Raw genomic sequence first — 16,702 nt, 5'->3', positions numbered from 1 at the left:
GTGTAATCATGAGTTGCTGTGATCATCGCTCCATAAAACTATACAGCTGACTGATTTACATTTGCCAGCAAGTCCTGCTCTGTGGGGTGACCTGCCACATTAATCAGCAGATGCCCTGGCCATCATGAAATCACTGTTCAAAGCCTTGCCTTGAGACAATGACCATGTGGAGTTACAATGGTACTACTGAAAAAAAAAAAGCATCTTCCTAAACCCACAGGGTCAGGAGTGGCCAAGAGGCCCAAGTCCCATGTTCTTGCATGCTTAACTTCTTTGGCTCTATTCCGTTAATAGTGAAACTCTATGTCTCTACATATTTGCTTGTGCTTTGCCACAGAAATATCTGTGGGCTTTTACTAATAAAGAGAGGCTGAGAATATCAAAGAACAGTGATCTGACAGTTGCTTCTCCTAAGGGCATCCACACCGAAGCTTATAAACAAATTAACTGGGCGGGAAACTCATCTGTGTGCAAAGTAACCTTCCAAAGGTCTCCCATTTCAAACAGGAAGTCACTGCTCATGTGGATGGGTCCTGGAAGAAATTAAGGTAAGCTGTCTTTCAAGTAAATACACATGATTCAGAGACATGGAGATATGCCCTGGGAAGCCAGACATCATCTATTCCATGACACATGTAATGTATGTAATGTTATACAATGTATGATACATACCATATGATACCATCAAACACCAACCACACTGATTTACATTAAGACATGAAGCATCAATAAGTCATTTCTTTCTGAACAGAAGGATAGTACAATAAAACCACAGAAACACAGTTTGGTCCAGTCTAACCACATCACCCACTCCTCACTGTAGCCATCAAAAACAATGCAGACTGCGAGGGACAAAATGGTGGACATTTTAAGCTGTGTCCGCCTCGAAATGTCAACACACAAGTCACCTCCAAAGCACAGTCTGGTGAGGTGCACCTGAAACTCCTGGGTTGCAACTACAACATCCCTACTGTCCTTGAAACCAGAAAGATAAAATATATTGACTTACCTTTCTGTCCTCTGTTTCCACGCAGTTATTGCAGCCGGCTTCGATATCCTGGAGGAGGAGAGAGAGGGAGAAAGACGGGAGTCAGGCAGGTACTTGGAGGACGTTCTGTGGTGCTGGTGAGGTGTCCTTTATTATTAATAAAGGCTCACTCTCGCGCCAGCTCTTTCTCGAGTCATTGCACTTTACGGTGGTTTCTGGAGGTGGACATGGTGGTGTTTGCATTCGAGGCATGTGAGCCTTGTAAAGAAGCTTAACGACATGCAGATGAAGGGTGAACCTGAATGCTACAGGTCAGAGGCCAGCAAAGACAGACCGAGGGCCATTAACATGATCTCTCCCTTCCGCTCGTACCATTATTTGTAGGAGAAGGAACATTTTTCAGTTGATTTAATGTACCCTTCTGCATTTGTCATATGCAAATATGTCTGGATTCAACACAAGCCATCACCATGCAATCTTTTTTGCTCATTCAGCCATTTTTGTTCTCATCAGTCTGTCCATCCGCCTATATGTTCATTCTTCCAACAATCAGTGCATCTACCCACCCACCCACCTACCCAGCTGCCCATCTACCTACTCGTCCAGCCATCAGTCGGCCTATACGCATCCATCCCTCAACCCAGCTGCCCACTGAGCCATCCCACCACTTGTTCAATCTCTCTTCCCATCTCTGCATCTATCCAGTTACCCACATACACGTGTATCTGTAAGTATGTCTGCCTGGCCATCTACTTATTCATGCATCTATATCCACACATAGATACCCCCATGCATTCGTTGGCCCATTTATCTATTCATCTACCAGTCCATTCATTTTCCCATCCATCCACCCACCCTTCTACCTGCCCATCTATCTGTCTGTCTGCCTGCCCATCTATCTGTCTGTCTGCCTGCCCATCTATCTGTCTGTCTGCCTGCCCATCTATCTATCCATCCACCCATCCATCCATCTATCCACTTAACCATTCGTTCATTTACCTATCCACCCTTCACCCAGATGCCATCTAGTCAGCTATATTTATTGCATTCCTACATCTATTTGGTTTTGTTTCCATTGCTGTTTGTTTAATACAAAGGTGAAAATCATGGTTTCTAATTTTAAGCAACTTGCTAGATATACAGGAAGACATATTCATACAAGAAAATATAAAATTAATTAATTTATGTAAAAGATTCATGGTCCAAAAGATGAATAATTAGGTAAAGACACCTGTAGTCAAGCCAGAGTAACTTATTCAATCACCAGGACACACCTAATGGAAGGAGAGATCCAATTCCAGTAAGCTGCCCTCTAACCTCTACAGGTATTCAGTGGCATGTACTTGCCCCCTCCACACACACACACATGAAATAAATGAACAAGTATAAAAATCCAAAACAGGGATATTTAGTACCCATTGATATTAGGCCAAATTCTAGGCACAAAAGGCCCAATAATGTACTAAACACAGGGGAGACTCTGACTTCACAATATTCATGTTCTGGGGCCAGGAAGAAAATAGAAAAGTCCTCAGGAAGATTACATAGGTTCCGGAAGGAAGGGAGGGAGGAAGGAAGTAAGGAAGGAAGGGAAAGAGGGAGGGAGGAAGGAAGGAAGGGAGAAAGGAAATAAGGGAAAAAGGGAGGAAGGGAGGAAGGAAGGACAGAAGGGAGGTAGGAAGGGAGGAAGAAAGGGAGGGAGGAAGGGAGGAAGAAAGAAAGGAAGAGAGAAATGATGGAGGGCAGGACAGAGGGAGGAAGAAAGGAAGAAAGGGGAGGTAGAGGAATGTAGGGTTTAGAAGGTGGCTCTAGCAAGCCTTAGCACCTCAAATCAGATCCCCAAATCCATGAAAAGTCTGGATAGTCCTGTAAATCCAGGGCTCAGAGGATGGAGCTAGGGCTTCCCTGGATATCACTGGCCAGCTCGACTAGCCTACACTACCAAGCTCTGGCCTCGACTGAGAGCCCCTACCTCAATGAATACACTGCAGAAGAACAAAGGGAAACCCTACTGTCTGCCTGGGCCTCCGCACATTCATATGCATACCACACACATACACATTTGAAAAAAAGAAAGAAAGGAGGAAAGGGAAACCGTATATAACTATTTTTCATGTTTCAATGTTTGTGAAATGAAATGGAATCAGTAGGTTCAAAGCACACCCGGACTTCCAAATTTATTGAAACAATACTCTGGTGCTAAGCTGTGGAAACAAACTAAGTGTGAAGCAGAAGATAGGTGATGAAAACATGATGCACGCACGCACACACACACACACACACACACACACACACACACACACACAGTTGATACTTTGCAGCTAGTAAAAACAAAGGGACTGTGAATCCCTGAGGAGGACTTGTGCTAAGTGAAGCGAAAAACTTTTGGGACAGAAAAACATCACCATGGGAAACTAAGGTCTCAAATATAAGAAGACAGGCAAAGGTGGCTAACCAAAGACAGCCAGAGTAATAGTAGCTGGGTGTCTGCCAACCTAATGGTACAGTTTTAATGAGATGGAAGAGTGGGTTTGGGAGACCCCTGTACAATGTGGTGGCGACAGTTTATAACGAGCCGAGGCGCTGACAGCTGTCACGAGTGGAGACTTTCATGATGGTCACCACAAGGCTCTTTGTGAGGCACATGGGACTGAGTTAGAGTTACTGAGTATACGCTCTTTCAAATATCTATGCTATACCTGATAAACATACACATATAGCATTCGTGGATATAAATAAATAAGGAGGCATAGAAAATTTGAGTACAGAACTCTGGGCTGAGAGCTCATGGCTGTTTTAGAAGCTGTCCTGGCATGCATCTTGCTGTGGGTGGATTTGGGGTCTTGTTTGGGCTTCTCCAGCCTCAGCATCAGCCCTCTGTCCGCCATGGAGCATCTGTATGGACACTGGCACATAGTGCTCCCATTTAGAATCCCAAGTCTGTTCTCTGCAGCATGGTGTTATAGGAGCTGGGTTCCTAGCATGGACCTACCCTGCAGCTATTCAGCATCATGAAAAAAAATCTGTGAACAAGAACACGCCAGGACTTAGGCCTCATCCCAGTGGCCTGAGTTCAGAATCCACAACATAACCATCTGTAGCCAGAACAGATGCTCCTCCCCTGATGGGTCCCCATGTTTGCTAAGTCTTGGTATGTTCTTACAGCGAGAAGAAGCCTTTGAGGGAAGAATTCCGGGTAAATCAAGTCCCTGAGAGTGAGGTCTGATTCAATAAGGTCAGTACAAGAAGAGCCCCCATGGCTGGGGATGTAGGTCAGTTTGTAGGGTACTTGCCGGACATGTAGGAATCCCCGTCTTCAATCCCCAGTACCACATGTACAGTGCCTAGTGATGGATGTCTGTAATCCCAGCATGCAAGAGGTGGAAAGAAGAGGATCGAGAGTTCTAGGCCATCCTCCACAAAACCGACAGCTTGAGGTTAGCCTGAGCTAATAAGAACCTGCTTCAAAAAGATTTTTAAAATATATCCCAAACAGAAGAGCCTCCAGAAGATCTGTTGTCCCTTTCCGGAGGGACAAGCTATAAAATGGGGACATCCCAGAATGTGGGACACATTGGCACCAGGCACCTCCTTCCCTTCTTCACACACAACACTCCTGATTTAAGAGCTGTAGGCTCTGATGCTGGGCTGGCAAATGCTTGGTGCTCAGGAGCTCACCCAGAGTCCACCTGTCACAGAACAAAAGCTCAAGATGAACTGAGCTGTGGAGAAGAGACAAGGAATGCCTTCACCCTGGGAACTTGCATGGGGAGCTGGGCCAGGAGGGGGCAGGCCTGGGTGATGCTTGCCTGTCATCCGGGCCACTGGGAAGGCTGAGGGAAGAGGATCATGGTCAGCTTGGGCAATCTTTTGAAAGTGAGACTTTAAAAAAATAAATAAAAGCAAATCAAAGAGAAAGAAAGATGTAGCTTGTGGCTGAGTGCCTGCTTGGAATGGGTAGGACTGAGGTGACTTGTTGCTGTTGTTGCTTTAACCACCGGCACCACAGATTAAAGTTTAGAAGCCACCTGGTGGCACAGCAGGGAAGACCAGGGGCCCTCTCTGCTTTGACTCTCTCTGATCAAGTGAAGCAAGGACTACTCCACTTCTCCATAGTGGAAAAATTTCAGCTTAGAAATGAAAGGTCAGGTTCTGCTGACCCCCGAAGAAGTGGCAAGGTGCTAATCAATAAACTGATAAAATCAATGAACCCAAGGCAGGCTTTTGTTTTTAATATGCTATGGAGAGCCCACCTGAGTGACGGAGGGAAGAGGGAAACCGCCGCCTGGTAGGATGAAACCCTGCCGCTTGTCTTAGATTATCCAATTTATTCTTGTCAGGATTAATTTACTAAACCTAGGCTGGATTTTTTATTTAGATGATATTGTTGGTTTGTCATGCACCTCAGATCCACACCGAAGGCGCCCCAGGGGATGGCGTTCGCTTCTGAACAACGTTGGGCTCAAATTGGAAAAATGTCACTTTGGGCGCGAACAAATTATTGTTCAGATCACTCTGCACAGAGCGGGCGTCTCCGGGATGGGTTCCGAGGTGACCTTTTCTGAACCCAAGTCGTTGCATAAGTACTCCAGCCCTACTTGATAACTTCGCTTGGAAAATAGCTCAATGACTTAAGTATTAAGTATGAATCTAAAGGCTTGTACTCATTGTCAAGCAATCAATTTTCCTGCAAGAGCAGCACATCGGCTTCCTGAAGCGGACAGCTGGACTGCCTCCAGTGAGGACGCAAGGTGCTGGCCACAGATGAGACTCAGCAGAGAGTGTGAGCCTCCCCCCACCCCAAGTGTGTTTATGTTTAGGGTTGGTTATACCATAGTGGGGCCTCTACAAAAACAGGCTGCCTGGGGCATGGAGTCAGCTCAGTCGGTGCCTATCATGCTGGCCTAAAGACCTCAAGTTGATCCCAGGAACTGTGTAAAAGAGCCAGGTGTGGAGTTGTGTGTTTGTTATCCCAACATCACAGGGACAGAGAAAGGAGAACTACAGGTGATCCACTCATCTAGCGGAATTGATGAGCTCTGGGTTCAGTTAACGGTCCCAACTCAAAAAACAAGATGGCGAGCAACTAAGGTGGACAACTAATGGTGACCTTTGCACATACAGGTGACTGTGCATGCAAAAGCATGAACACACACACACACACACACACACACACACACACACACACACACACACTTTTCAAAAAGAAGGGCTGAGGCTAACCCCTCTTAGGTAAAAGTGACAGTGGCCACCTCCTTGTTTGGAAGACATGGTTGCCTTCCTGTAAGGGAGTCTTGGTATTTGTGAGCCCAACATTGGCTTCTTCTCATAACCTTTATGAATCCCGGTTCCATAAGAAGAGCTGAGACCCAGCTTTTTAGCGTTTCTTAAAGTGCTCTTCCAGATCTCAGATACCATGACCCACTGGGATTGGTTGTCCAGTGGGGTGTGTTTCCTCTCCCCTCTTCCCAAGATAGGTTTCTTTACTTCTGTGCCTTGTATGTTGGCTATTTCTAAGGCGTTTTGTAGGCAAGAGATATTTCTGGCCACTGGGTGGGGCCAGGATGATCCTGGGTCATCTGTATGCATCATTCCCAGCTCTGAAGGGCTGGGACATAAATTCCCCCAAGAATAAATTTTAAAGAAGCCACCACTGAAACACCAGATGTCTCAAAGCAAGCAGAAGGAAGGGCCTGAGCATGGTTGCATGCCCATGCCCAAACCACTGAATTCCATGAAGATGAGAGAATTTGGTGACAGGCTGTGTGCAGGTGTGAATGAGCTCATGACAGAAAGTTTCTGTGTCATTTTGATGAGAGAAGTGGCTGGCCACTCCAAGACAGGCTGATACTGGAGTGATGTTGCCCTCAGCCAAAGCATGTGACTTCAGTAGGAGCATGGCCCCGCCCACACCTTTACCTCAGACTCACGGCATTCACAACTGAGTCAGAAGGCATTGCTATTGATTAAAGGCATCTGTAGTCATTGGTCACAGTAATTGTGAAAAATTAAAACAGAGTTTCAAGTGGCTGACCACTAAGGAACAGTGTGGCTGAAGGGTCACAGGCAGGGAGAAGGTATGCTGTCTGAGCAGGGATCGCAGGACCATGGAAGATGGGCCCTGGGTGCAGACCGGATGCTGCTGAACTGACGCCATCAGTCATCTGTTCTGGAAGGTGCAACAGAAAGACAAGAGCTGGCTGCTCACTCTCGACCTGAGAACTAAGATGAGGTCATCAAAACCAGGGACAGTGCCCTTGTCCTGTTTCTGATGATTCATGGAGGGCATCGTGGTAAAGACAAGTGACATGGTGCGTGCTGAAGTCATGCCCACTGAGTGTGGCAGGACACAAGGCTTCACCTGGCAAAGCCCCAAATCTCACCTTCTTCACCAGCCTTTCTCCTGAGGAGGGAACCCAAGAAAGCATCACTTCCATCTTGAGCTGAAGGTGAGTGGCATCGTGGGGGGACTGGAGCATTAAGGAAAATTCCATTCCCACATGGCCATGCATAGGAGTGCAGAGGCCATGGAACCCCAAGGCAGTGCTAGGGCTGCGTCTGCCTACATGTGCACATCTTTCTGATTGCCCACAGGCTGGCCTTTCCTACTGCCCTGAAAACAATAATTATTCCTCAATTTAAAACAAGCTCATGAAGGGCTTTGGATATGTCTCCATGAAAAACCATATACCTGACACGAGTAAGGTATTCTCTCTCTCTCTCTCTCTCTCTCTCTCTCTCTCTCTCTCTCTCTCCATGAAAAACCATATACCTGACACAAGTAAGGTGTTCTCTCTCTCTCTCTCTCTCTCTCTCTCTCTCTCTCTCTCTCTCTCTCTCTCTCCATGTATATGTATACACACATGCATAATACATATGCATATGTGCATAGACATACACATAGAGAGCATATGTAGATATTTGCGTGTATATGTAATGGGCTTGTGACAGTGGTGGGATTCATCTATCATTCCTATAACATGGAGACAGGAGGATCACAAGTTAAAAGCCAGCCTAGGCAACATGCTCATATCCATTCTCAATGAACAGATAAATAAATGAAGAAATAGGTCAATGCATATGAGTTTAGAAGCTGAGACTGAGAACCTCTTGGAGATTTTATGCAACTCCAATTTTGTTTTGGAGATTGTTTTGTTGTTGTTGGTGGTGGTGGTGGGTTTTGTTATTTGTTTTCCTTTCCAACGCAGATTACAGAAACGAACTACATCTAAGAGGCCATAGATAGCTCAGCTTTCCCATTTCGTTGATGTTAAAACTGAGTTTCAAGGAGAACGAGGAAGGGACCTCATACCCTCAGATAGTTGGTGGCTCTCCATGATGCGTCTTACAGCCCATGCCAGAGAAGGCCATTGAGTTTGGGTGTTCCGCCCAAGAACCTAAAGTCAATCACCCTTTGGAAAGCAGTTTTCTAATTCTCCTCAAGTCTGGCCCTGTGGATGTTGCTCAGTCTGTAGAATGCCTGCCTGGAAGAGAGGAACCCCTCAGGTCAGTCCCCAACACTGCATAAGCCTGGTATGGCGGAGCGCACCTGTAATCTTAGGAGATAGATGCAGGAGTACCGGAAGTGCAAGGTCGCCTTCCATTACACAGTGGCTCCAAAGGCAGCCTCAGTCTGATACCAGAGACTCTGTCTCAAAACCAGGCAGAGAGAAGAAAGGATGAGAGTTCCGAAGTCCTTCTTCCGTGTGAATTCATGCCATCATTCCAGTTCCCCCGGCTCAACAGAGGTGTGAAATACCTACAGACAGAAGGCAGGTGCCATTGTGGGATGCCCATTAGTCCCCTCTCATCAGCTCATCCCCTTGTCACTGTGGTATCTCAGTTCACTCAAAACAGTGGCAAAACCAGATTGGTAGGGGAAAAAAAATGACATGTTATAATTACTTGATTACTAGTGGCCACCTCTTACTGTGTCTCATTTGTAGGGTAGGAAAACACAGTTACCTTGAGGTTTGGCATTGGTGGTTTAGGGCACGCCTTGGAAGGAGACACACATCCCTGTGTAGATGAGGGTTCTGACAAACTGCACGTTCAAGGAGGAGAGATGGTAAACGGATTAAATCATGCTTTTCAGCCTTATGCTTCAGCGTCTGAATCCACTCATCTGAAATGTCAGGATTCATGTCAGGACACTTATTTGAAACCTTGAAGAAGAACATAATGTGTTCTAGGCATTTCCTTAGACGGTTCCATTCAAATTTGTTTAGCACATACAATATCACATCTGGCCAGCAGATGGCAGCAGGGAACTTTGGAAAAACTATCAAAAAAATGTCGAGCAACATAAAGGCACGGATCCTCTAAGCTATAAACTTCCTGAAATAACAATCTATCCGTTCCCTCAAAACTGGAGTCTCCAATAACTACAGTTTTAATTAGTAAACATTACGTACTTCCCCAAAATGAGATGGTTTGAAGACACATTATATTAGTATGTATTTACCAAAGTTTAGCTTACTAAGGGTGACCTCGTTGTAAAAAGGGAAGGGCTAGGATTCTGGTCTAAAAGTGAAGATCACTGAGAGTCATGTCACCTAATATCATGTGCTAGCATACCAACTTATTAAAATCTAACAGAAATGGATTCAACTGCCCGCACCCTGGCCCTATACGTGGCCATAGGAATATCAGCAGGGTTTCAGGAGCATTTCTTTGAGAAAGGATACTTTCCTTTGGAAGAAAAAGAGAAGCTGAGGAAGCAGAGGACCACAAAGGCTTCCCACAAACAAAGCGATTCTGAAAACAAAGCAGGCAAGATGTTGATCCTGCCTTCTCTCCGTGCAGGCTGCACACCGACCTCACTGGAACCATGTGGCTGGCTTTATCCCAAGATTTTGGTAGCAGGGCTCCAGTGCTGTCAACTTCAGCTGTGTGCACAGACTGAGCCTGTGTGGGAGTGGGGTGAGGGAGAGGGCCTCAGCTAAGGTGGAGGCTGATGGTTTAGCACAATGGACCTGGTCGTCTCTCAGAGGCAGCCGCTCTTGGGCAGGAGCGCCGTGAGGAAGGTGAGCTCAAACCCGGGGTCCTTTAGCAAATAAAAGCTATGCATTGATGCCACAGCAGGGGCTTAATGAGAGTGCTTTTAATTAACTGTAAAAGTAATTACCCAGATTAGATGTAAATCATACTTGTTTCTACAGGAGGTGAATGATTCCAACACAGCTTTTAAGAATACATCTTGAAGGCTGTTAGTTGCCAACTCTCTCCAGGAGTCCATGTGCTGAACAGCAACAAAATAATACCAGGACCTAGGAAGGCCAGCTCAGACCTATCTCCTTTCTTCTGTACCAGGCCCCAGCATTTCCCTACACCCTCTCAAAGGCTGCAGGCTCCAAAGGGCACTCTAGGCACATGGCACTCTTAGTGTGGGGTCTACGATGGTCTGCTTTTCACTTTAGATTTTAGCCACTGGGATGATCCCCACTCCTCCCCTACGAATGGGGATTAATTGCATGATCAGCCACAAAAGTAGGGAGGAGGGGCTGGGATGATAACCCACTCTGTGAAGTGCTTGCCTTGCAAGCACAAGGACTTGAGTTCGATTCCTCAGATTCCACTTAAGATGCTGGATACAATGGCTCCTGTACACTTGTAATCATGAAGGATAAGGAGGCAAAGCAGAGACAGAGAAACTCCCTGGCCAGCCCTTTTATCCTGGTTGGTGCGGCCATTGTCCAAATAACAAAGGTGAAGCCCATGAGATGAGTCAACAGGTAAAGACTGACTTGTGCCTAGTCTTGTAACCTGGGCTAGGACTCAATTGTAGATGAAGAGAAATGACTATCACAAGTTATACCTCCATATATACAAAGTCACACACTCCCCCACATAAATGCTCACAGGTGCACACACAAACACACATATTCGTGCACATGTGCAATATATGCATATTCACATGCACATGGGCATAGATATATTCATACAATGACACACACACATGAATGTGTGCACATGCACAGACACACATACACACACAGAAGCACAAAATACAGAGAGATGTCCTCAGCAGCGTGTGCATGTGGAGAGCAGGTTCAAGGGGGATATTATCCAGAGGAGAAAAGAAATCACTGGGGTGAGTGACTTCACTCCATGTTCCCAGCAGGTACCACCCATGCATTCTCCTATCACTGTCACAGAATCCCAAAAATGAGTTAATATAGCTGTAGAAGCACTGAGGTAAGGGAAGCAAGGTACAGAGTGAATGCCGGTGACTTGGGGTTGGGAGACTGCTCTGAGCGGCTGCCCTTGACATTCCAGACTTCTACAAGAGCGTGTAGGGTGCCCCTACCCTTCCAGCAGGATGCAGTTGGCAAATACAAAATTACCCAGCAATTATTTATATGTTGATAAACACCTTCATTAAAGGATCTGAAGATGCAATTACCAAATTGAAGTTTAGTGCATTTGACTCAGAAACAGACTGATGATGGAGAAGGGGAGGGTAGCTTTACACCCAGCCAGACAGGGCTCATTAGACAAGCAGGTCCCCTCTGAAAAGGTAACCACCTCTCCTCGTGTGAAGATGCCTGCCATAACTATGTGAACATGCCCACCTCCCACATGAAGACGCCCACCTCTCCAATATGAAGACGCCCACCTCACCACGTGAAGGCGCTCACCTCTCCACGTGAAGACGCCTACCTCCCCACATGAAGACGCCCACCTCCCCACATGAAGACGCCCACCTCTCCACGTGAAGACGCCCACCTCTCCACGTGAAGACGCCCACCTCCCCACATGAAGACGCCTACCTCTCCCAATGTGAGAGTGTGGGGAAGCTTTACGGTTTTCTTGTCTGAGCCACCACTGAGTGTTCACCCCAATGGGTTAAGGAGAAACTTAAAGGGAACATGGAAAGGGAAAGAGGCTCCTCTCTCTGAAACCTGCTTGATGTCTTTCCCAGGCTGGGTTTAAGAATATTGACGCAAACAACTAGCAAAATCTGCTATGAAAGGTGGGTGTGGTGAAGGTGTATGTCTTGAACCCCAGAGAGAAACTCTGACTGAGAACCCCAAGGAAGCAATAAGCCATGACTGAACTCTGAGCCTGTGTGACTTGCCTCCATTGTAAGCCCGTAACTTTCTGAGAATCTCAAACACTGCGAGCCTGACTCCTAGTCAAAATGTGCCTTGACTTGTTAAATGTATATTTGATTTATTCCTCGAGTACTTTGCACACGTATACAATATATGTTTATCATATCCAAACCCCAACTTTTCTCAGACCACCCACTACCATATCACCCTCCCAATTTCATGTCTTCTTGTCACCCACTGAGCCCACTTCATGCTGCCCAGACACGCATAGGTGTAGGACTACCTATTGGATCATGGGTAGCCATCCTATCAGGAAGAAACCTGACTTTCTCTCCCTGAGAAGCCAATCCTAAAATAGGGGTGGGGCTTCATAAGCCCCTCCTCTAACCACGCTGTCACGGTGACTGGCTTAACCTTACGTAACTACAATCTCCAAAAAGGTTTGTGTGTGCAAGAACTCCCAGTTGTCCTCCATTATCTGTGGCTCTTACAATATCCCCACCTCCTCTTCCTGCCTAATGATGCTGAGCAGTGAAAGGGCGTGGCCTTGGATTCATTCACAGTTGTATGTGGGTAAGATTCCTTCAACTGCTATTGATGTGTCTTCATCTCTGTAGCTTGCAATCCTGTCCGGCGACCCTTAGAGGCCACACTATGACTTCATTTGCTAAAAGAGAAAGAAAAGTAATTCCGTAAAAGCCTGAGAGCAGGATCTCCTCAAAGGCCACAAAAACCTGATACACGGCCACCAGGAACTGGGGTGGCTTTGTGACTCTAAGCCCACTGCCATTCTCCAGTCCCTTCCCTCACACACATGCTTAAATCTATGTTAATATTTTTCCTTAATAAAGCCCAGATCTTCTCACACCAACTCACCCTGAGATTCTTCCCTGTGGCCAAGTTCAGACTCTCACATCGCATCAGGTCTCTAAAATGACCTCCTCCGGCTGCTGCAGGTGGCAGCGTGGGGCTGTGTCTCCCTCTCCTGGTACCACTGAAGTCAGGTCTTTGCTCTGAGACAACTCAAGGGAAGGCTACACAGGAATGGTTACCGACTTGGTGTGATGCCCTAGTTCAAGCTAATCACAGGAGAAGCAGGAGTAGGGAGCTTCTTCAATCCTCTCCTAGGTCCCAGGCATGGGTCTCCTACAATTGAAAGCCGTTATCGTGTGGTCACTGCTTATGTTGGCTACAGGAAGCGCTCACATGCATGGGGGAAACAGAGCCTACCAACCTCTTGAGGAAACCTGGTACAAGAAACATTTGTGAGCACAGAGATGAGGAAAGAACTCTATCCGGTAGCAGGAGGGTGCAGTTTAGTCTCCCCTCTGTGTGTGGATCAAAATCCTCAAGAGAGAAACCCTGGGAGCAAGGCCAGCATTGCTTCACTGCCTGCCTTCACCACTTGATTTGCGTGGTGGAACCTCACTTTTCACAGTCCAGAAACAGTGAATGATAGACCAAGCCCCACGGCAGCCATGGGCCTTAGCGAGATAAAGCATGACAAAGTGTCAGGCAGTTAGGGCTGCTCTGTGTTCATTGTCATAATTGCAATTTCTATTCTGAGTGTATATTCAGTACGTATTCTGATGCATATCAATGAATTTACAAGTATGAGGTGCATGCACATGTTTGTGCAGGTGCGCACTCCCACACTTGTACTTTCTGAGTCCAGAGGGGGATGACAGGCGTTCTGCTCATATTGCTCTCTATCTCGTTCCCTTGAGATACAGCTGCTCACTCAACCTGACACTAGGCTGGCAGTTAGGTAGCAACCCCCAGAGATGCTACTGTCTCATTTCCCTATCATGTCTTATCCCTTGTCATCCCTTTGCCTCCATACCTCCACTATACCTCCTGAGTTACAGGTTCACAAGGCCAATGGTGCTTTTAATGAAGTTGCTGGGTACTCAAAAATCAAGTTCCCAAGTTTACACAGCAAGATCCCCCACTAAGCCATCTCCCCATCCCCCACCTCCTAAAACGATTCTATCATGACATTTCAACTTAAGTAAGATGTATAAGACTTCTTTAATTCCTCCGAACCATTGCAATTCAGTCTGTTAAATGGATCGGTGGAGGCAACATCAGATGCAGTTTCTAAAACGATGTCATTGTCTTCTGAAGTGATGCTGACGGGGCTTCTAACTCAACACCCACTGAACCAACTGCCTGGTGAGAGCCCAAGGCTACAAGGACTCAGCAAAACCATTTAATTCAATATTTAATTTCCTCTTAGGAATTAGACATGCCGGAGAGACACCCAACTGTCAGGGTAAGATTTATGCCAATTAAAAAGGAAGCAAACAGCTGAAGGTCAATTGTGCTGGTGCAAAGGACTTTTAAAAAGAAGAAATTTGTATGCTTAGACTTCCTGTTGAGTATTCTGAGCTGAGCACTGGTCTCTAAGAAGTAACTCCTGGTAGGTGCTACCACTGTCCTTGCAAACCAATACCTGTGGTGGTCTCTTAGACCATAGACTTAGGCCCTAATTTCTTAGGAGGTAATAGTTTCTGCCCCTTGGACCCTTGGCTTATTGCTTTACTTCTAAGAAGGAAAGGAGTAGCAGCATTTTCCGTAAGATCCTATCACCAATCCTTCATGGCAGGAATGTGAATTTCATGGTCTATTCTTAAGCAGTAGGTGTGGTTGATAAGGCCACCATTACATCTGTCCACCCTGCTCGCAGTAAACAAGGACAGATGTGGAGCTGGCAATGGTCACTTTCTCTCCATATTCTGTACTCTGGAGTGCATAGCACCACTTGCAGAATGTTTGCCAGAGGACAGATTAACATTAAGTAAACTTGTATAATAAAAGTGATTGCAGGCCTGGAGGATGCCTCCATAGGCAAATCGCTTGCTCCTCGGACATGAGGACCCGAGCTGAGATCCCCAGTATGTATGTGGAAAGCCTGTCATTGGGAAGGTGATGGGTATGCTTAGCAGTGGGCTGGGATGGGATGAAGTGAGACGGAGGGTCCCCATAAGTCCATGGCCAGCCAGGTTAGCTCACACAGCAAGCTCCAGGGTCAATGAGAGACTCTGTCTCAAAGGCTACGGTGAAACCAAAGTCCAGGTCCCATGGTAGACCCTGTGGTCACGGGAGCCAAAGTCCTGGTCCCACAGTACACAGGGGATGGAGAGATGGAGGGGAGAGATGATCTACCAACACATACTTTGTTCAAAACTGCAAACAATGCCTCGTATTCTAATTTAAGAAATGACGTAAAATACGATGGAGAACAACAGAGAACGGCACCTGGCGTCAAACACTGCCCTTCCCGCTCACGTACCTAAAAGCCGCACACACCACAAACACACGAACAAAACCCACAGAATGGCCCCATTTCCTCGATTCCATTTCCTAACTTTCACAATATGGAGATACAAGCCGATGTGTTAGAAACAAATCACAGTGTTTCCTTTGTTTTTTTTTTAATCACAAAAACACGTAAGTTTCAATACATGGGCTGCGAAATTCAGATGCCCAAGGTGAATCAAGGACCCAATCATGGAAATGACGGAGCCCTCACTGGAAAATAAAGTAAGGGAGACAGATGTGCACCCACCTATGTTGGTCCAAGTGCAACGAGTTTCTGCAATAATTCATTCCGCACAATCTATCATCTCATTCTCACATAAGCACAAGAAAGATGTACCTTAAAATAGACAGCTTAGAAAAATTCTACTTCCCTGCCCTTTCACCCTTTCCACAAGTGCCCTGTGTGCTTTGCAGAATGGAACTTTTGCACTGAGATGCAAGAAGAGAATTCAAGATATTCTCTTGAAGGTTTTGGTTATTCTCTGATGCGCAATAGCAAGCCTGCACTCTCCCCCACCACCACCACCACACACACACACACACACACACACACACACACAAGAAGAAGCTATTTTGTGCTGCCAACGAATGACAGAAATCCAGGGCAGCCCTGAGATGGCCTAACACAGCACCTCTATGTGTTGTCCTAGGAATGTGGGCACCTGCACACATGGGGCATAAACAGACAGACAAGGACACACACATGCAAACATTTAAAACCTGAAATAAAGTAAGATATAAAGGTCATAGAAAACAAATGGTGATTGTCCCCAGTCATGGGGTCTGATGTCATTTTAAGTACAGAAACTCTGCTGTGTCCACAGTTCTGCACTATTCATGGGACTGTGGAGGCCTGTGCTCTTACACAACTCTAGAGCATAACACCCATCTCAAAGGCATTCTATGGCAACACGGTTGCTATGCACTATTGTTTAGGAAAATGACGGGGAAAAGCCATGTATGCTCAGTGCAAATGCTTTTTTTCCTCCAAATACTTTAATGATTCTGAGGTTGTAGTATCCAAAGAGGTGAAAGCATGCCTGCACAGAAGACACCTAACTCCGTAAGGGGCTCCGTGTCCTCTTTAGAGGAAGCAAATTCATAGAGATGACAACTCTTACCCAGGGTCAAAAAGCTGATGCTGACGAATGCTGGCCCTGCAACCTGAACCTGACTTGTTTGGCTCAAAAGCCAGTGACTGATTGGTGTTTGTTTGAAGGTTTCCGTGATTTTAGTTCTTGGCCGTGTTAGCGCACTAACTCGGGGTCTCACGCAGTACTCACCACGGGAGGCGAGCACTCTGCTTTCAGCTCCAACTGGACACTAGGTGCTC

General features: G+C 46.3%; 1 protein-coding gene across 29 annotated transcripts in view; it reads right to left on the bottom strand.

The window, feature by feature from the left end:
- RBFOX1 (RNA binding fox-1 homolog 1) overlaps positions 1–16,702 on the bottom strand; it is a 2,117,065-nt gene that overhangs the window by 932,860 nt on the left and 1,167,503 nt on the right. For all 29 annotated transcript variants that reach the window (XM_084764427.1, XM_084764407.1, XM_084764449.1 and 26 more), the window contains one exon: positions 1,010–1,057. In XM_084764427.1, coding sequence (XP_084620553.1) covers positions 1,010–1,057 — 48 coding nt within the window. The remainder of the gene's footprint in view (positions 1–1,009; positions 1,058–16,702) is intronic.

The sequence above is a fragment of the Acomys minous genome, assembly GCF_964271855.1.
Source record: "Acomys minous genome assembly, chromosome: 16".
Taxonomy (NCBI): domain Eukaryota; kingdom Metazoa; phylum Chordata; class Mammalia; order Rodentia; family Muridae; genus Acomys; species Acomys minous.
This window is presented reverse-complemented; position numbering and strand designations above follow the sequence as displayed.